Source organism: Natrix helvetica, assembly GCF_964273705.1.
Source record: "Natrix helvetica genome assembly, chromosome: 2".
Classification (NCBI taxonomy): domain Eukaryota; kingdom Metazoa; phylum Chordata; class Lepidosauria; order Squamata; family Natricidae; genus Natrix; species Natrix helvetica.
In genome coordinates this window covers 224,913,871-224,934,744 of record NC_138552.1, presented here as the reverse complement: position 1 = coordinate 224,934,744, position 20,874 = coordinate 224,913,871, and the positions used below count along the sequence as shown (strand labels likewise).

Below are 20,874 nucleotides of genomic sequence, written 5' to 3'. Positions count from 1 at the left end.
TCTCACTATCCAAGTGACCCTGAGCCCTAGCATTAGTTTATTTTGATTAATCTACATTATAAACTCCTTTAATTATTTCATTAGAAATGTTGGCTTGTAAGTGAAACCATGTTTTATTGGATATATCCCACCCTTCTTTATCAGTAGTTTTAATTATTTTTATGATTATTGTTATGATTATTTTAGAACCATAGAATAGAATCATAGAATATTTTTATGATTATTAAAAACTCCAATTTCCATCGGTAAAAATAAGATGTTCATGTTTTATTTAACGAACAGCCTGAATTTTCTCAATTGCTTTAAGTTCTATTTATTTCCATTTTAAACACAACACTTACCATAGATGTAAAAGTAAAATGCTTCTTAAACATACTGCAGAGTAAAGGATATCATCAGTTTAGCTTCAATTCTATCTGCCAAAAAAGTAAGACATAAAAATGTTAATACATTAATAAATGCCTTAGTTAGAAATCTTCTACAAGAAGATCATAATTAGTGGAACATAGTGCCAATTCTTTTTTATTTATTAAAATGATATAAATTTTAGTCTCCATAAATTACTGTAACTTTATTGACTTTCTTCAGAAAGCAAAAACCTTTGTAAATAAATAACCTATCTAAAAAGAAAGAAAGGATGCAAAGCATTAAGGATCACTCATCTCCCCACCAACTGAAAACAAATAATTTGATCATAATCATAATGTGAGAAGGGCTGGTCTTTGTAAAAGTGCCAAGGTATGTAATTCTTTCCTTGTTACATAACAGATTTCTGTTTTGATGATAGAGCAGAGTTAACTTAAATTTATTTGTTTTCAGAATATAAAATTTAAAATTGTTCATCAATGTAGTTAGATAAATACAGGTAATCGTTGACTTACAACAGTGACCATTCAAAGTTACAACATTTAGTGACCATTCAAAGTTACAAGAGCACTACCATGTTTGCCCAAAAATAAGACAGGGTCTTATTTTCTTTTGACCCCCCAAAATAAATGCTTGGCCTTATTTTCAGGGAGGTCTTATTATTTTTGAGGTGCAGGAGGCAGCGTGCATGGTCATCTCATGGCTGCTGCTGTGTTGCAATATTTTCGGGGAGGAATTATTTTCGGGGGAGGCTTATTTTAGCGCATGTGCTCAAAAGCCCCATTGGGCTTATTATCCAGGGAGGTCTTATTTTCAAAGAAACAGGGTACAAAAAAGTGACCTTTTTACTGTTTTTCACACTTATGACCGTTGCAGCATTCCCATGGTGAAGTGATCAAAATTCAGACTCTTGGAAACTGACTCATATTTATGATGGTTGCAATATCCTGGGGTCATGGGATCACCTTTTGCGATCTTCTGACAAGCAAAGTCAATGGAGAAACCAGATTCAATGTCCTACTAACTTAACAACTGCAGCGATTCACTTAACAATTGTAGAAAGAAAGGTCTTAAAATGGAGCAAAACTCACTTAACAAATTTCACTGAACAACAGAAATTTGGGGCTCAATTGTCGTAAGTTGAGGACTACTTATAATATATATATATATATATGTATGTATGTATGTATGTATGTATGTATGTATGTATGTATGTATGTATTTGTGTTACAACCCCTGGTATGATTATTAATGTTTGAGAAACTGTGGCTGATTGTGAAATTTGAGCTTTCCACGGTTTTTTAACTTGAAACTTTGGAATATTACTATGCCATATCACACATTGCTTTGGAAAAGTTTGTCTGTTTCAACAATAGTTTGCCATGTGGCTCTAGGCTGGAGGAGGCTGTTCAAAAGCAGAAAGGAACTTGGAAAAATAAGTGCTGGTATTCTCTGGGTCCCAACCTGTATTCATTCTACATTGAATAAGATTATTCCAATCAATATATAGGAATGTTGCTGGTGGGGGGATGGGGGTGGATTTAAGTAGATACAAGAATTTAATCAAATTATTGGGCTGAGTTGGTGGGAAAAGAACCACCATTTACTAGATTTCTAGTATACATTATACATCAGATATTTAATATCTATTTTTTCTTAAAGTTCTTGCTGAACTTCCCAGCTTAAGGCTAATACGGCTGTTATATTTATAAAGTCTATCAATTATTTTGTCTCTTGGAGTGCAAGGTGATCAAACCGGTCAGTCCTGACTGCTCTTTAGAAGGCCAGATCCTGAGGATGAAACTTAAATACTTTGGCCATCTAATAAGAAGGAAGGACTCACTGCAGAAGAGCCTAATGCTAGGAAAGATTGAGAGCAAAAGAAGAAGGGGTCGAGAGAGAATGAGGTGGCTGGCTGGAGTCACTGAAGCAGTAGGCATGAGCTTAAATGGACTCCAGATTGTAGAGGACAGGAAGACCTGGAGGAACATTGTCCATGGGGTCGGATGGGTCGGACACGACTTTGCAACTAACAACAACAATTATTTACCACAGTTTTAATGATTGTTACAGGATACTTGTAATGAGATATCCCATAAAATACTGCAACATGCAATAATATACCCTATGCAATAGAATGAACACAAAATTTGCTTCACTGTAAAGATAGAATAAATAAAAAATGAACATGAGGTCAACTACTGTAAATCCTAGTATTCTGGATTCCCCTTTAACAAATATCTTAACTATAACTTAAAATGAATCTGTTAACTCCAGCCATCAGATATACCTTAAATACATATATACCATACAAGATCAAGACACATATATTTTATCTCAAGATTATTGCCAACTCTGAAACTAAACTTATTTCTTAATCAAATGTGAAAGCTTCAAATTAAAAAAAAACCAAGATCTATGTCAAATATTTGGCACATCTATATAAGTGATATGGTACAACAATCTCCACACTTTTACAACAAACCATGAAGACAAATACACTATTCACAAATAATTTATCCATTTAGCAATGCCACCCTACAAACATTTCTGGTTTTAATTAATCTTAAAATTGACCTAGCAAAGAAGAAAATGCCAACAAAAGAAAATCTCAATGTAAGTAATCAGGATTCTGAATAATTTTCAAGGTAATTGAAAAAGCCTTTTAATAAGGTACAATAGAGTGAAGGTTAGTAGAAAAAAACTCCATCTGCTTTCCAATAAACCACAGCATTTGTACAACTTGATATAAGGGGAAGGGATTTCCTTTTCTATTAATGTTTTTTTGTTTTTTTGCTAGGCCCAAAGGTAGGATAAGTCAGAAGGAAGCAGAAGGCCATCTGTGGTTCCATACGTCTGAATGATTTTGTATCTATTTTTTATTTCAAAAATATTCAAATTTTCTTTCTTGGTGCCTCAGGAAATAGCCTGAGCTTCTCTGGACCTTTGAGAAAGCCTCCACAAAGGAAGGTCTACATGTATGAACCTTTTTTGCAATATACACTAAACTATGATTAAGTGCAGCATGGTTTACTAAATTAATCAACTGGCTGGATCAACACATCATAATGCATAATGCATCATAAACCGAAAACACTGCCTGGGTTCCCATGACAGTCTGAATTACAAAGTAGCAAATTGCCTTTTAGCTTAACATTTTTTGTGAACTCTATTAATACTTCATTTGCCAAAAGCTAGGAAATGAATATATAATTCAGGACTGAATTATAGTCTCTGTTACTCACCTCTATTTGTTCATGTTTTCAAATAATGATTCATGCAGAGGTACCCCAGTACAATAGTGTGTGTGCACACTGTATTTGAACAATGTCAACTGTAAATGTTTGTTATGTGTGTGCGTGGGTGTATCTCCTTCAAGCCTCAAGCTATTACCTTCTTCATATATCTTACTTTCATTAAAATAGGCATCTGTATTTGCTATGTATATTTTGAAAAAATTGGTTAGATCTATAATCAGTATAAATAACCATTAATATGTAATCCAAAAGGGACGCGGTGGCTCAGTGGCTAAGATGCTGAGCTTGTTGATCAGAAAGGTTTGGTGGTTCATAAGGGAGTGAGCTCCTGTTACTTGTCCCAGCTTCTGCCAACCTAGCAGTTCGAAAGCATGTAAAAAATGCAAGTAGAAAAATAGGAACCACCTTTGGTGAGAAGGTAACAGCGTTCCGTGTCCCTTCGGTGTTTAGTCATGCCGGCCACATGACCACGGAGACATCTTTGGACAGCGCTGGCTCTTTGGCTTTGAAATGGAGATGATCACCACCCCCTAGATAGGAAACGACTAGCATATGTGCGAGGGGAACCTTTACCTTTTTAATATGTAATCCAGTTTTGTACACTAACAGGCTATCATAGATTCATAAAACTGTAGGATTGGAAAAGACCACTAAAATGATCTAATCCACCCCCACCCCCCTCAGACACACTGTACTGATCTGGGGATAACAACCCCCACAATCAGCCATCCTTATGACCTCTAGGGAAAGAATGAGTCACAAGTATAATAAAGAAGACAGCCGCTTTTCCCGGCTTCAGAGTGGATTGTCCCTTATTCTGATTACTTGGAGAGAGAGAGAAAAACAGTCTCTCTCTCCTGTCAACCCAAACAGAAAATCTATGTTGATATGCGAGGAAGTCGCAAATGCCAGTCCCAGGTACACCGACTACCTTGACCCACAATGAATACCAGACCGGCAAGGCAGGAGCGAAGCAGGAGAAGGTTAAGACCACCGAAATCCGACATGTTCAACCTTAATGTTTTCTTCTTATGCAAATATCCGGCAGCTCTTCCTAGTCTTGGCGGGGTTGATAACCAGCTTCTCCTCCGCTCAAGCGGCGAAGGAGATTCTCGTGCCAACCCCGACTATGCTTAATGATCCGATCCGGTTTCTCAGTCCCCCTTTACAACCGGGACCAGCTCTACTTCACCTAGACTTCAGGTGCAACACCAGCTACACACGACCTCACTCTTGCCCACCCAAACAACCAGCTCGCCCGCCCGCCCGCCCAGGGCTGCGGTAAACTCGGCAGAGTAGCCTCGTCGCTTTCCTTCTCTCACCTCAACCTGCGGCCACATCGCCGGAGTCCCGGGCAGCCCCTCGCTCCGGCACAGTCAAATTAGGAACCCGGAAGCCGGAGAGAAGGAACGGGACGGAAAGAATCCAGAGACACCCGCCGGGGGACTCCCGAGCGCAGCGGCAGAAGCCTAAGGTGCGCGCCACCGAGTACCAGATGCCTAGAGAGGACCGTGCCATGAAAACGGCAGGCTAGAATGTCAACACCGGCGACAGCTTGTTTAAACGCTCGGAGGAAACGGAATCGCCGGTGGCGCTCCGACGCTAAAATTGTCCGGGTGCAAACTGCGCTCGCTGTCGAGTTCTGCAAGGTCACCACGTGAGGGTTGGCGCTCGCCTTGTAAAAAAATAAAATCAAATCGGAAATATGACTTTCGTTGCCTTGGTTTCTCTTCTCTTCGGGGGACGGCAGTTGACCCTGGCCGCCTCGACTTTACGCTCTGGGCTGCGGTTCTCGGTGCGGGGCCTGAAGGATCAGAGTGTCAGACCAGGACTCCACAACCTGAGAAAACCCTCTTCTCCGAGAGCTGAAATCGCCCAAATGGTCGCAAACGCAGAGCAGCATTCGTTCTCAGATCGAAGGTTTCTCGTCTGCCCCCTTGCAGCGCAAAAAGTGGCCTCCCAGTTGACGAGGGGGCGAAATTTTGAGAATCCCCAAACCTTTCTTCTGGAATTCGAGGCAGGTGAGAGTTACTTAAGGGGACCTTATTTTAGGGTAAAAGTTAATCATGTGATCTCGAAGGTGATATGGTGATAATAACGTTGACATTAAGCTGCGAGGATGAATTCACCAGATTTGTTGCAATATCTGCAACTGCTTTGTAGCTTTGGCATCCGTGCCATTGTGCTGCAATATGAAACCAGTGTGCAGCAGATTATGTTTTTCAATAGAAGAAAATATATGTGCCGTAGCTCGGAATAGGACTATGGAGTCGTTGGTGCTTTCTGAACTTGTTGGCTTGCAGACATTTCATTAGCCAAATAGAAAACATTATCACTGAAGCACTGATGTTAGTTACCTAGTTTGGTAATGAACACAAACAACAAAGCTGAGAAGATCAAGAACTTCACAGATTATAATTTTTAAAATGCTAATAATTTTTTATTACTAAAAATTCATATTGTACACTTCTTGAAGAATCATATCCTCTGTGTAACTTTACAATCTTATAACAGCTTCACTTGAACATCTGTCATTGAGTTGAAGGGATCTCCATCCAGAAATACATAGCTAGTTTAACTAATATATGTTTATCTTAACCTTGTTGTGTTTTAAGTGGCTTGCATCGTTATGCAATTATTGAAAAGGCAAAGTTCTTTTTTATAAGTCACTTGAAACCTGTTCTGACAGGTCTCATGAACTGTCTTGCATAAAAATATTTAGTAAAAAATTGTAAAATAAAAGAAGAAAATTATCTATGTTGGAAAAGCTGTTTCTATTGCTCCTTTAGTTACATAAAAAACAACACTAACCTTTTCAGATATTGTTGCATGCAATAAAAATTTAAATGAAAAAGTGGTTGAAATGTCATGAAACTGCTATATCTTACTAGCTTTCATGCAAAAGAATTGAGAGCTAGTGGGATTTGGCTATTTCATAGAATTTTAGTCATTTTCAGACTGTCTTTTTAAAAAAGATAATTTTGGGGTTTCATGAACACATACAGGTATCTGGGATAACTATTTCTCTGATAGATTGAATTGATAGTCACCACTTGGAGGAATAGAATGGCAAATGGCACTTTAAATAGTGTTACCTCTTTCTTGATCATGGTTGATTTTTTTCAAGCCAGGTAGATACCATCTTTGGCAGCTGAACAATATTTGTTTCTTCTCTCCTTTTAGGGTTAGGCAATACCTGATAAATGTCCATATTTTCAACTTTCAGTTAGAATATTTTGATTGATATTTCTCTTTTAAACAAAAATAGAGCTTTAAAAATAAAATCTAAAATAGAGTATTAAACAATGGCTATTTCTAGGTCCTGGAGTGTTGACTCGAAAGCTGCTTAATACTGGAGTTCATGTCATAGCTCTGGAGAGTAATAAATCCTTTCTTCCTAATTTAGAGGTAGGTATTATCTTAGTCCCAATATAAATTCCTCAAGTTTCATCTTAAAGCAAGGCTGGAAAACTCTTCTGATATTTCTGGATTATAACATCCATTGGTCCTGGGTCAGCGTGAGTGATAGTTGAAGAGACACCAACAGTTTAAGTGGAAAGTAATTGACATGAACAGAATAGCCCAGAGAAAGGTTATTTCAGATGTTTTGGTTAACCTCTAGTTGTATGCTTATATTTAGTCTCTAAAGAAAGAATTTGAAAGCCGATTGGAAGTGGTGCATTCCAACTTTGTAAAATTGGATAGCAATCCATATGCATTGTTGAAGGGTGAATTATGTTCTGAAACACTTTTTAACAACTTGAAAATCTTCGAAGTTCCTTGGACATCAGGTAAATTATCATACATGTATGTATATTGTAAATTTAAATTGTATTTTCACTTTTTCTTGGGTCTTTTGAATTTGAGGTAGCTCCCATTCAGACAAAATTATTTCATTGGATCACTTCAATATAAAAATTATAATAGGCAGAGTAAGGTGGCATTTGTTAAATTACCTTCACATTAGTCTCAAATACATTTTAAAAATTCTGAAGCAGAAAGCTATCAAGACTACTTTAAAAAATTCATGCTAAGGAAAGATTACATAACTTCTTTTGAAGTTAACAAAATTTCAAGGCTGTCTATAAACATAAAATAAGCAGTGAAAGTGATGCTATTTTTGCTTGCCAATTCAGTTTTTAATAGGGCTTTTGATTAAAAGGTGGGCTTTCATGAAAAAAAGGATAACTTGCAAGATGAAAGTCCCGAAACTAATAGTTATATTGCTGAAGCTATGCTCATATGCTTATAATAATTTTTAATGTAATACTAGATTACTGACTCTCAACTATTTGCTTTAATTTTCAAACATTTTGGTTCACTTTAAAAACAGATGTTCCTCTAAAAGTGGTTGGAATTGTCCCCTCAAAAGATGAACGGTCCATTATTTGGAAATTTATATATTTTTTATATGAATGCAGCTCTATATACAATTATGGAAGAATAGAATTGAACTTGTTTGTCAGTGAAAGAATGTACAAGGTTTGTATAAAAAATTGCTAATACATCAATTTACAAATTTTATTTATTTATATTCCACTTTTTAATTTTTATAAATAACTCAAGGCGGTGAACGTATATAATACTCCTTCCTCCTATTTTCCCCACAACAATCCTATGAGATGTTGGGCTGAGAGAGAGTGACTGGCTCAAAGTCATCCAGCCGGATTTCATTCCTAAAGCAGGAACAGAACTCACAGAACTCCTGATTTCTAGTGGTGCCTTATCTACTGGACCAAATTTTTAAACAAAATGACATTTTAAAAACAATTATAAAATATATTGATGGATTTATAATCTTTGCTTTGAATTTGGAATGTAGGATGTGTTGCAATATGTTGCCTTTACTATATCATTAAAAACGTATTGTTATATAGGTAGTTTTTGCTTGCCAACAGTAACTGGGACTTACAACTCTGTTGCTAATGTCACAAAGTGTCAGCTTACAACAGGAGTTGCAACAATTCCCGTTGCTGTCATTAAAGCAAACTACATGTGATTTTCATGTGATCACCATTTGCATCCTCGTGCCATCTTTCCCATTGACTTTGTTTATTGGAAGCTGGCAGTGAAGGACACAAATGGTGATCATGTGCAGGATTCTGTGATGTCATAATTGCCAGACAGTTGCCAAACACCCAAATCTCAATAACGTGACCATGGGAACACTGCAACTGTGAGGACTGGTCATCGGTACCCATTATTCACTGTTGTCATAGCTTCAAATGATAACTGAGCAGGTGGTTAAACAAGGAATATGTAACTTTTTGTGAGTTATCTTAGAGATATTCTGAGATGAGAAATGATATAGAAATAAGGTACAACTATACCTAATCTAATTTACATTGGCAATAGAAACTGTGGCTTATAGTCAACGGATGTAAATCAAATGTTGATTTTTCATATTTAAGAAATATTTAGGAGGATCTAGCAATGTTTACTGGCTAGTGTACCCATTTAATTGCAAAATCCATATATTCACTGCAGTTTCTGCCATGTGGAATGAGAAAAAGGAAAACCTCTTTGTGAGATACTGAATGAAAACCATTGTATTTTCAGTGTTATTCAAATTAAAAATAGGCAATATTTTTCATAATCAACTTATTTTACCAGTTGTTTCTGCGCTGAAATAGGCAAATACAGGAAAATGTATTCTGTAAATAGCTGGAGGTATTTTAGAGCCAAGCTCTGATACTGAATCCAGACTATAAGAAATTAAATGACACTGTTAAGCTATGGCAGATTTCTGGAAGATAATTAGTCAGTTCAAACTCCTATCAATTCAAGGATAGTCTGTGCAAGTTAATGTTAAAGTAATGAAGTGGAAAATTAGCTACCGTGTTTCCCTGAAAATAAGACAGGGTCTTATTTTCTTTTGAACCCTGAAATAAGCACTTGGCCTTATTTTCAGGGATGTCTTATTATTTTTGAGGTGCAGGAGGAGGTCAACGTGGCTACCTCATGGCTGCTGCTCTGTTGGAATATTTTGGGGAGGACTTATTTTCAGGGGATGGCTTATCAAAAGTCCGATTGGGCTTATTATCCGGGGAGGTCTTATTTTCAGGGAAACGGTATCATTTCTAGTCCTATTCCAAAAGATTCTCATTTTCTCATTATTCTAGAACTGTAGCTTTTATTTCTAAGAGTTTGATTTGCAGAATACTGCCTTTAGTATTTGCAGTCACTTATTGTGCAATTACAGCTACGATATTTTGTTTTTGCCACCAATCATGCAACGAACTGGACACTCAATATTATTTGTGATTTATGAATGAATCCCTTACAGATGTTGACTATATTGATTATTATAATGAAATGCAGTCATCCTTTATTGAAACTTTTGTAGCAAAATTATATATGCATATACACAGCTTTTATTTATTTTTATTTGTTTGGTTTAATTTAATAAAAAGCAAAATATGACAAGACAAGAAAACACTGAAATAAACTTCCTATATTTCACCTGAAAGTAGGTAATTCAATTGATTGGTAGATTGATTATGTGCCATCAAACCAATGTTGATTCTTAGCAACCACCTTGCTAGATTTTATCTTTCTTGGAACATCTTTTTCAGAATGTTTACTGCTAATCTAATAGTTGCTAGAGTAGCAGTGTAGTTCTTGACTGCTGAGTTGGTAATAAATTCTAAAAGGCAATTTGAGACAATCATGACCTGCATGACTGAGAATCTCCATAGATACAGTATATTGAATGACTGGTTGCTGACCTATTGTTGTTAATTCTTCTTCAAATTTAATCTTAGTCCCATTCTTTTTCACTGTGTCCCTTGATTTTTACTGCTAGAGCTTGTAGATAATTTGAATTTTAAGCTAATTCAGTTACATAATCAATACAGAAATAATTAGACTATTATACTCTAAACAAGTTTTTGTATCTTTAGAACTGTAATTGATTTCTATAAGAAAGATGCTAGGAAAATATTACCAAAAATAAAGTTCATTTATCACCTATTGCCAAGAATACTGCAGGACGTGTATGGGCAATTGCCAAGTGTCAGTAATGACTTTATGGCACACCCATCCACACAAAAGCAACATATGGTACATCCGATAGCAACTCTTAACAAGCTGTCTTGCATATCTTGATTCACTTTTTAGCATTTCTTGCCTCACTGAGGCTTTCAAGTGTTCATTCAGGTTTTTCATAATAAAATCAGAAATATAATGTAAAATTATTGCTTCTCCCTTTGCCAGATTTTTGTTGCAAAACCTCCAGATAAAAAAACTTACCAGGCACTAAGTGTACTTTGGCAAACAGCCTGTGATATTCATCTTCTACACAAGGTGAGCATTTTGTATGTGCAGTGATTAATAATAGAAACCTGCTTGTCTTCCCTATTCATTACTAACAATAGTCAAATGTTGGGACAGGTTATTGAAATGATGAGATGTGCGAAGATAGTATTTTTATTAGCTCAGGTGTTATATAGTAATGTGGAACTTGACAGATTATAATATCCACCTTACTCCATCTCCTTTTTTGTGTGTTCATGTGTGGAGATGCTACGGTAAGATGTGGCTCAGGAAAGCCTCTCAACCTAGTTAGTGTTTTCAAATGCAGTGAGCTATGCAGTGAGAGCATCTCATATAAGAGAAACTCACTTGTAGCACTTCAGTTATCACACCCTGCATTTGGCAATTTGCTATACATTCTGAAACTGTTTTTGTTAATAACAAAATGCTTAACTTCTTAGCCTTACACAAAGAAATGTAAGTGGGTTCTTGTGTATTCCAATCACACTATGTTTATTTATAATGGGAGATTTCTGTACCCTGAAAATTTACTGTTGAAATCTATGGGAAGCAAGTCAATAAAAAATGGAGTTTAATTCCTTCTATAATTCTATTGTCAAAATCTCTTTTTAGGAGGCTAGCATTCAGAATGCTGAATATATAATTGATTTTAATGCTTCTTCATTCTTTCTTTTTCATATCTTGGCCCTAGTATTTTAAAACTAAACTAACTTTCATTGTTTTCTCTCTTCTAGGTGCCTTGTTCTTCATTTTTAACTACTTCAAGAAAAAAGTCATCGGGATCAAATAGTGTGGTGAGCTTTTAATATTTATCAGTCCTAAAATAAATGCAGTGTGAATGTCTGGGTGGTTATTTTTATGTATCAGAGTTAGCACTGATGATGTTATCTAGTTTGGATAATGACACCTCTGCAAGAAAACAATGAAGCTCAGAGAGCACCAGGGACTCCACAGGTTAATTTGATTGGGGATGTTCAAGATGCAGTTAATTCTGCCTCTGCAGACTCATATAATCTAGAAGATTAAAAGTAACTGACCAATTTGATTTAAGGAGTTGTATGTTTAAAAGCCAAATAATGGATTTGAACGTCTTATTTCCATGATTGTGAACCTATGGCATGCATGCCACCGGTGGCACACAGACCCCTTTTTGCGGGCACATGAGCCAGCACTGAGCTCAGATCCACCACGCATACCAGCTTGCCTCCCGCCAGCCAGCTGATTTTTGGTTCTCTAGTGCTGGCGGGAGATGCGTGTGAATGCATGGGGAGTAGGGGGAGGTTGCACGTGCAGGAGGAGGGGGATCGGGGGAGCACACAGGCAGGGTGTGTGTAGCATGGCTCCCCCATGCCACATTTTTGGTGCTCACCCCATCCTACCGCCGCGCATGTGCGCACAATCCCTGTTTTGCTGATAGTAGCCCTCCCTGAAGCCTCCTGGCACCAAAAATGGGGATAGCTTTGGCTCTCTCCTAACGGGAGAAGTTCAGCACTCAACCTTGACTTGAAGTGAGGAACTGCTCCAGATCTTCATTCCCCAAATGAGTTTGCCTCACTCAGTGGGGTGGGGGGAGGCCAAAAAGAGAGTGCTAAAGCCACCCCCAAGCTATTAAGCTGAAATATTCCAGGCACTATTAATCACATGCTCCCTTTGACTACTTGGGAAAGAGATTGGGAGTTCTCCCTCCCATTCCATTGCAGGAGAGGTGGCCAGACAAGCGGGCTCTCTCAGCTGCTGCCGAGTGAGGATAACTCCCTTAAAAAGCCCGCTTGCCTCTTCTTCCCACCCCCGAGTGGGAATCGCTGAGAAAGGGGCTAGGAAGGTGGTGGCGCTTGGCTGAGGTGCATTTGCAAGCTGCCTGAAGTTAAGCTGTCTTTCTGGTGACGTAGGTCTAGAAAACAGCAAGAAGGAGGGGGGGCTGTTTTCCGGAAAATTGTGCACCCTGTGCGCTATTATTGCTGAGCTCAAGTAACTGCATTCATGTGTGAGCCCACACGTACATACATATCCACGTCGCCCTTTAAGGCAGAGAAAATGGGTGAGAAAAGCTGATCGTCACCCATCTTAATGGCCAAAAGCACTCGAAAGCGGCCAGTGGAGATTTCGCCTGGTGCCATTTTTCAAGCCGAAGGCACTTAGGAGGCACATGCACACTCAGGAAGTGAAAAGGTCCGATGGAGAAAGGCGTGAAGGAGCGATAACCGTTGTCCCTCTCCCCTCTTTCCAGAAAACTACCCCCCCCCTTACTTGCTCTTCAAACCAGCAAAAAATGGTCATTCAAATGAATGGGTTTGCTTAAACATTATGGTATTTTCTTAATGATTGCTGTGAGAAAGGCACAACAATTATTTCTAGTCATGTGGGTGCTATGATGTATGACCACAACTATTTTCAATCATAATTCTGGGCTCAGTTACAATCACAAGTAGAGACTACCTATGTTAGGAGGATTCCTACTAGGAATTGTTTTTGCAATCTTTTTGCTATAATGTAATCATCAGTGTCATATTCATTGCCATGGAGAAGAGAATGAAGATGTTCATAGTCCAAGAAATACCACATGTACATATAAATACATAATCTAGAAGTTACGGGCGTTACCCCAGAAAATAGATCCAACTCAAGATCCAGATGGATTTCAAGACTTTCAGACTTGAACACTGGACCCTATCTAACAAAATGTTGAGAAAAATAAGGTTTTTCACTTAGGCAAGAAAAGACAATCAGGTATAGATTAAATGAAACCTGGATCATTAGCAGTAACTGAGAGAAATCTTGAAATCCTAGTGGACAGTCACTTAAATATGAGCCAGCAGCATGTGGTTGCAGCCAAAAAAGCCAATCACAAAATATCAGGATTTGAAAATCGAAATTGAAAATTTATGGCATAAATTGGCTGTGGTGGTCCCAGTGGTTATTGGCACACTAGGTTATTGGCAAATCTTGGATGGCACTTAGAAAATCTATGCATTGATAACATTTCCATCTGTCAGTTGCAAAAGGCCAAACTGCTTCGATTTGTACATACATTATGCTGATACGTTATGAAGTACTAGCTTCTTGGGAAGAATTGAAAGCATATGAAGGTGAACGAACATAGATTACACTAAATAACTGTTATTTCACATTTTTCTTTATATAATAATACTAATTTAATAAAATATATGTGCATAGGCATTCTTTATAACAAATTCATAATGAAGTTTTCAGAAAAGTTTAATCTGATCTACAAGTTTATAAAAAAATATTAACTTGACTAAAATGTATTTAATTGTTAAATTGAGATGTTCTTTATTCTTCTACCTTCTGCAGAATGAACTCTTATATTTAGTACAACTAACACCACGCAAAGATTTATTTACAGAGTTCTTGACAACTGCTAATTCACAAACATTTGTTATGATGGTAAAGCAGTGTTTTGGTAAAGCCTCAACTAAACTACATAACAAATTGAAGTAAGTAAAATTAAATTTCTTCAATTAAAAAACAGCACAGACTAATTTTTAATACAATGTGTTCATGTGTCAGAAATATGTACAATGGTATGTAGTTACCATTTCATATGTGCATGTATATATTATTCCTCCAGGCCTTCATGTCCTCTACCATCCCGCAGAGTTCATTTAAGCTCATGCCAACTGCTTCAGTGACTCCATCCAGCCACCTCATTCTCTGCTGTCCCCTTCTTTTCCCCTCAATCGTTCCCAGCATTAGGCTCTTCTCCATTGAGTCCTTCCTTCTCATTAGGTGGCCAAAGTATTTGAGTATCATCTTCAGGATCTGGCCTTCTAAAGAGCAGTCAGGATTGATCTCCTCTAGGATTGACCGGTTTGATTGCCTTGCAGTCCAAGGGACTCACAGGAGTCTTCTCAATTCAAAGGCCTCAATTCTTTGGCGCTCAGCCTTCTTTATGGTCCAACTTTCACAGCCATACATTTCAACTGGGAAAACTATAGCCTTCACTATACACACTGTTGTTGAGAGAATGATGTCTCTGCTTTTTAGTATGCTGTTTAGACTGAGGGTTTACCGCCAGAGAAACAAACAAAACACACACACTCTCTCTCTCTCTCTTTCTCTCTCTCTCGCCCTCCCTCCCTCATAGACATTTGAAAATTTTAGAGTACAGGTAGTCCTCAACTTATGACAGATCATTTAGTTATGATTCAAAGTTATGACAAACCCCCCTCCCCAAACTTATCCATTTCCTAAGTTATATCCGGGGTCATTCACCTTTATAACCAACCAAAGAGATGCTGAAACACCCTCCATATATTTCCCTCCCATCCTGTCTTGTTAGGTCCCCACAGGTACTAGGCCTGCTTTCCCAGGCCACTGGGTTCCACATGTTCCCGCCCCCATCACTACCTTTCCTAGAATTCAAGAGGTTGGGTTATGGAAGGAGGACAGGATGCTTCATTGCTGGGCCCTGTGACAGAATTTCAGAAGCAGATGTCTTTTTTTGAAGTGCTGGTGAAGCTTTTGGCTTTCCTTTCCTTGCCAAACCTAGTCTTTCCTTCCCAAGGGATTAGCATACACTGCTAAAGCTTGGGGGGGGGGGGGGGAGGCAAGGGCTTGCAAGGAGAAATCCTCTCGGTTTTCGTTCCCTTCTAAGTTGCTAGAAAGATGGCCGCTTGTGGAATTCCAGATTCTATTATGATCATAACTTGGGATTAGCTGTCTGCCTAACAGTATGCTGATGATAAAGTATAATTTGTTTAATTTTCCCCCACCATCCCCCCAAACTTTTGGAAATGTGCTCATCTGCTCTGAAGGGGTGGGGGTGGGGGGAAGAAGCATTGGTTGAATTTTTTATTGTCAAAAATTGGATCTATGGTGGACTTCAAAACAAATCTGGCCAGTAAGTAGGATACATGAAACTGATGTTTTGTTTAACATCAAGTTGGCTTCTCATTTATTTAAAAAATAAAATAAAATAAATAAAGCCAGGTAAGCTAGTTAGGCAATTGCTAAGGCAGATGTTAGCAAGCATACTGATGCTCTCAGATATCATATTTGGAGGCAAGGTTTTAAGAACATAATGATCCCACTTGATCATTAACAATTAAATTATATCTAATTTTTCAATGATTTTTGTTTCAGTTTATGGACTTACGAGAATGCAAAGAACTTGCTGAGAGAATTGGGTATTCCAGAAGATGTTACAGCTGGTGGTTTATACCCAGAGGCATACAAATCTCTCTTTGAACTTATGGAACAGTCTAATCGAATTGATCGGAGTTTGTTCTGTGACATTGATTTATTGGCAGATGACAGTGTGCTTTTTTAAAATGAAGACTATTTAATTTATAATGGTTTTTTTCTAAACTGAAATAGGATACGGAGGACCACATATATTGGAATCTTACAAAGAAGATAATGTCTGTGTATATGAGGATGACAGTTCTATAAAATTTAAGTTATTGCAAAGAAAGAAAATATAATGGATCCAACTTTGAAGTTGCTGTATCTTGGAAACTGCACAATTAGAAAACAATATGTACACTATCAGTTCTGTACAAACATATACCATATTTTTTGAAGTATAAGACACACCTCCCCCCCCCCCCCAAAAAGAGGGTGAAAATCTGGGTGCATCTTATACACTGAATGCAGCATTTTTGGCCTCCCAAAATCTCGCCCCCTTCACAAAAATGGATGTGCGGAGAATTTGGGAGGCCTGGAAAGTGCTCCTGGGGGCTGGGGAGGGCAAAAACGAGTGGAAAATGGGCTGTTTTTTGCCTGTCCCCCCCCCCCCCCCGGCTGCCAGCAGCACTCTACAAGCCTCCCAAACCCTATGCATGCCCTGTTTTTTGCAAAAAAACGAGGTGTGCAGAGGGTTTGGGAGGCCTGCAGAGTGCAAAAAAAATTTTTTTAAATTATCTCTTCAAAATCTTCGTGCGTTTTATACTCCGGTTCGTCTTATAGTCCGAAAAATACGGTATCTTCTAAATCAGTATCAGAGAAACAGTGAACGAAAAATATGAAAGAAAAAAAAGGGGGGTGTTTTTCATTTAATCTTAAATATAATTTGTTTAATCTGTATCTTGCCTTTATTATATCCACTTTGTAAAATGACTATATAAGCTATAGTATATTATACTATAGCGCATACTATATAAAATACTTAATTTAAAACAAGAGTTGTTTCTTACTAGTTCATAGGATTAGGTTGCTTCCGATGTAACATTTAAAGATGGTTATATAATAAAATACTGTGTATTTTAAGAAATTGTCCACTGGCAGAGGGCAAGGTGAGATGGAACATGTATGTGAAGATAAAAATTGTAGTTCCAATGTATGAAACATGTTGATATTCCATCAGAAATTTTAAATATTACAAAACAATTTAAGTATGTTTTCAAAATAATTGGTCTTTTAAGTTGTAAGTTACAGCAATTAAAATTAGACCGTGTAAACTATTTTGTTTTAGAGTTGAATTTTAGGGCCCTGGCTATTCTAACAAGTATGGTACATCTAAATTGCTTGGAATGCATATTGCCTGACCCTTGCATTATGTAAGCAATTATATTACGTGACAGAGTAGAATGAATTACTATAGGGCAAGCTAATTTAGCAGTATAATCTCATTTATATACTGTATGGTATTATGTTGCTAAGCCACAAAGGAATGCAAGCTGTCCTTTGTTTGTGACAGCAGTTGGGATTGGAATGTCTTCTGCTAAATGATGTGGTGTGCAAAGAGGGGCTGGGGGAGGGTGCGTGGGTGAGGAAGACTTACCCAAGTGACATCCAAGCTTCCTGGCCAGCTTGCACGTTCACTTTCCAGGGAAGCCAGCGAGGAAGGCCACAAATAGTGACACATGCTCATAAGGCGCTGCAACTGGTCATAAGCATGAACCAGTTGCCAAGCACCCAGATTGCAATCATGAGATTGCTGGGATAGCCAGAATTCTTAAGGACTGGCCATCAACACAATGTGTTCAGCAGTGTTGCAACTTTGAATGGTCACTGAACAAATAGGTGTAGTTTGAGGACTACTTAACAGGACGTACACAGATTTAGCACAGATTCCAATAAGAATTGTCTGAAGCTCAATTGGTTTAAAGATGGTGCAAAACTAAGAGGACTTCACACAAAGTCAGATGCAAATATCGGAGACAACCTAAAATAACAAGATATATAATTTTATTTTTACACTGGGAAGAAAGGATTGCCTCAGTTTGTTTTCTCAAACACCCACAGAACACAACCTTCAATTGAAGTTGCAGTAGCAATTTACTTCTGCTCTTGTACACCCTCCCTAATCCTCCCTGACCTGCACAGCATTTCTCTTGCACTCTTCCTGATCCACTCTCATGCTGGGCTGTGCCTCTTGCACACCTTCCTTAACCCTCCCCCGCACTACCATGCACAATCCCTTCTACCTGGAATCCCTGTGGTGATTTTCCCACTGACTTTGGTTGGGGAAATCGGGCAGGAAGTTGCCTCATCTAACAATTGGGATCTAGTTAACGATGGCAACCAGGACTACAGGTATTGCCATTGCTAAGTGATGCAATTGTGCTTTATGACTTAGTAAATGTGCTTTGTCATTTACTAAAGGAAATTCCAGTCCCAATTATTGTGAGTTGAGTACCTGACTTGATAAGATGCCTGCAATCTTCCCCAGGCTAAGTAGCTTCGAATTATTCCTTACAAATGCCTCCTTACCTTCCTTGCTATTCCTTGGACATACATGTGTTTATCACTATCCTTTCTAAAATGTGCCTAGAACTGGATGCAATATTCCAGATGAGATCAAAATCAATGCAAAATAGAGAAAAGCAATGATTTCTTTTGGTAGAGTCTAGGATTGCATTTGCCCTTTTTTTGCAGTTATATGCTACTGCCTATATTCAGCATATAATCTATCAAAACACACACAATCTTTTTGCATGTAGTGCTGCCAAGCCTTGTAATTCTTAACTATGCTTTTAATTTTTCCTTCCAATATAAGACTTGGCATTTGTCACTGTTGAAATTTATCTTGCTGGTTTCTACCCATTTATTCCAGTTTGATAATTTACTCTCATGAACCTTGATACTGTCCTCTAATATGTTTATTTTCCCTTTTGCCTTTGTGTCATCTATACAAGTTTGGTTTTATTTTTAACCCTTCAAGTTATGTTCAGGGGCACAGAGCCTAGAATTGAGTTCTTGTGTAACCACTCAGTTCTTCTTTCCAACTTAATGTGATTTGCTGAGTATATTAGTTCAACTCAATATTCATCCAATGATATGATTGTCTGGTTCATCTTTTGCCATGCCCTCTTCTAGCATTTTATGGGAGATTTTGTTGGATATACGTAACTTAAACTGTCCACTGTCTGTTTCTAGTTAATTAAATTGTCATTATATCAAAAAAGACAATTATGTTGATTTGTCATGATCAGTGTGTTTCCCCATGCCAGAAAATGTAAACTTTCTTGAATAAACTAAGAAAATTAAGTTGAGAACAAAGTCCCAGCTTCAAGATCCTTTTTGGTTTAGTTAGTATATTAAACTGCTACTGTAATTCTAGCTTTGTTACTTTTGAATAAGACCATACTATCTCAAGTTTATCAATACCTTTAATATTTTATTTAGAGGTGGCCACATTAGCTACAGCCTGTGCTTTTGAGAAAGTAAAGGCCGAAGTAGGCGAAGATAAAAGTATATAATGAATGGGATTTCTGTATTTTCCTGGCTCTGGGAGAAAATTCTTTTTCTCCTTAATTCTAATTAGGAGTAATTTATATGTATGTTTGGGAGAAAACCAATACTGCCATTTCCAGGAAGCATCAGAGTGAGTTTTGCCCCCCCCCCCCCCCCCAAAATAAGTGGCTTAGGGGGAGATGCAGACCTTAAGATTCTTAGGTTTCTGTAGCTCTGGTTTAAATTAGAGTAAATGCTGGTAACTATTTGAGTCATTTGGATGACTCTAAAACCTATTGTGATGGCTCCAATTTCTTTGGCTCTTTTGTTAGTTTCCATAAAATTTAGCAATTAAAATAAAAATAATTAAAATTTGTATTTTTTTTAGGACAGATGCAAATAAGGCAAATATTAACTAAAACAAAAAGGTAATTGGGTTTTGCTATTGCTTATAATCCAAACTCTTATGTACATTTAGTTCCAATGTTTCATTTCTCCTTGCTTATTCTGAATTAGTTGCTATTTTAATACTCACTTTCATGTTTGAAGAGAACGTTTTACAGCTGAGATCTCCTTTTCAAGACCTTCATAATTTGATTGTTAATGTTTTCATTTTTAATAAAATACTTTTTAACTTGCTATTCCTTATTGATGAAACACTTCTTCATCCTTTTCTTTTATGACTAAGCACACAAAGTAGGGAAGAAGTTGAGACAAAGTCCTACTCAGTTATAAGCAGCCAATGACCCCTGAAATGTTAATCTGCAAGGCAAGAATTGATAAAATGAAAAAAAGTATACACCGACAATCCATGCATTGCTTTTCACAATAGAGAGCACACTTACATAATGAGAATCAATTCAGTTGATATTGACATGAGAGGTTAAAAAAAAAGATGGCACCCATGATGGAATGATTGAAACTTCACTCCTTTTCCATTCTTTGCATGCAAAACAAGGGGATATATAGTCATGCGAGTCACCATCTTGACCTTTTAGCCCACTCTTCCTGTTGGGATCTAGGATTATATCCAGTCCCGCAATGTGAGCCATTGGTGAGAGTGATGAACAGCTTTCACAAGCTACCTAGGCAGACTACATGACAGATATAATTGAAATCAAACTACTTGTAAAAAGAATGTGTTTTTAATGATCGAGGTTAAATGATAGCAATCTTCAAGTAGCTGAAAAGATGCCACTTAGAAAAAAAATCCAGACATTTTTTTTCTTGTTCCAAATGGCAAGTTAATAGAATAAAGCATTTAAAGCTACAATAGGGCAGATTTCAACTGAATGATAGAATTCAACATTGGAAACATTTATCAAGAGAAGTGGGGGAC

At 37.5% G+C, this 20,874-nt stretch overlaps 2 protein-coding genes across 6 annotated transcripts in view; one reads left to right on the top strand and one right to left on the bottom strand.

Annotated features, from left to right (window-relative positions):
* CNST (consortin, connexin sorting protein) overlaps positions 1–5,093 on the bottom strand; it is a 43,736-nt gene extending 38,643 nt beyond the window's left edge. For 3 of the 4 annotated variants that reach the window (XM_081940216.1, XM_081940215.1, XM_081940218.1), the window contains exons 1-2: positions 4,946–5,093; positions 342–416 (exon numbers count right to left, since the gene is read on the bottom strand). The gene's annotated coding sequence lies outside the window, so the exon portion shown is untranslated. The remainder of the gene's footprint in view (positions 1–341; positions 417–4,945) is intronic. The other variant, XM_081940217.1, reaches the window with a different exon arrangement.
* Positions 5,094–5,205: 112 nt separating this feature from the next.
* TFB2M (transcription factor B2, mitochondrial) lies at positions 5,206–20,174 on the top strand. Of its 2 annotated transcripts, XM_081940219.1 has the most exons (8): positions 5,206–5,644; positions 6,943–7,031; positions 7,264–7,414; positions 7,957–8,105; positions 10,839–10,928; positions 11,633–11,692; positions 14,211–14,353; positions 16,002–20,174. In XM_081940219.1, the coding sequence occupies exons 1-8, from the start codon at positions 5,329–5,331 to the stop codon at positions 16,186–16,188; spliced, it is 1,185 nt and encodes a 394-aa protein (XP_081796345.1). In that variant the 5' UTR covers positions 5,206–5,328; the 3' UTR covers positions 16,189–20,174. The 2 variants fall into 2 exon arrangements, with proteins under 2 accessions (XP_081796345.1, XP_081796346.1); XM_081940220.1 differs by lacking the exon at positions 6,943–7,031 and having other exon boundaries at positions 5,206–5,640.
* The last annotated feature ends 700 nt before the right edge of the window (positions 20,175–20,874 follow it).

What these genes read in the sequence shown, in the direction of transcription:
- TFB2M (XM_081940219.1), top strand. Translation starts at nt 5,329, where the DNA reads ATGACTTTCGTTGCCTTGGTTTCTCTTCTCTTCGGGGGACGGCAGTTG. An exon ending in CCTTTCTTCCTAATTTAGAG is followed by an intron (nt 7,032 to 7,263) that starts GTAGGTATTATC and finishes GCTTATATTTAG; the next exon opens with TCTCTAAAGAAAGAATTTGA. An exon ending in CATCGGGATCAAATAGTGTG is followed by an intron (nt 11,693 to 14,210) that starts GTGAGCTTTTAA and finishes TACCTTCTGCAG; the next exon opens with AATGAACTCTTATATTTAGT.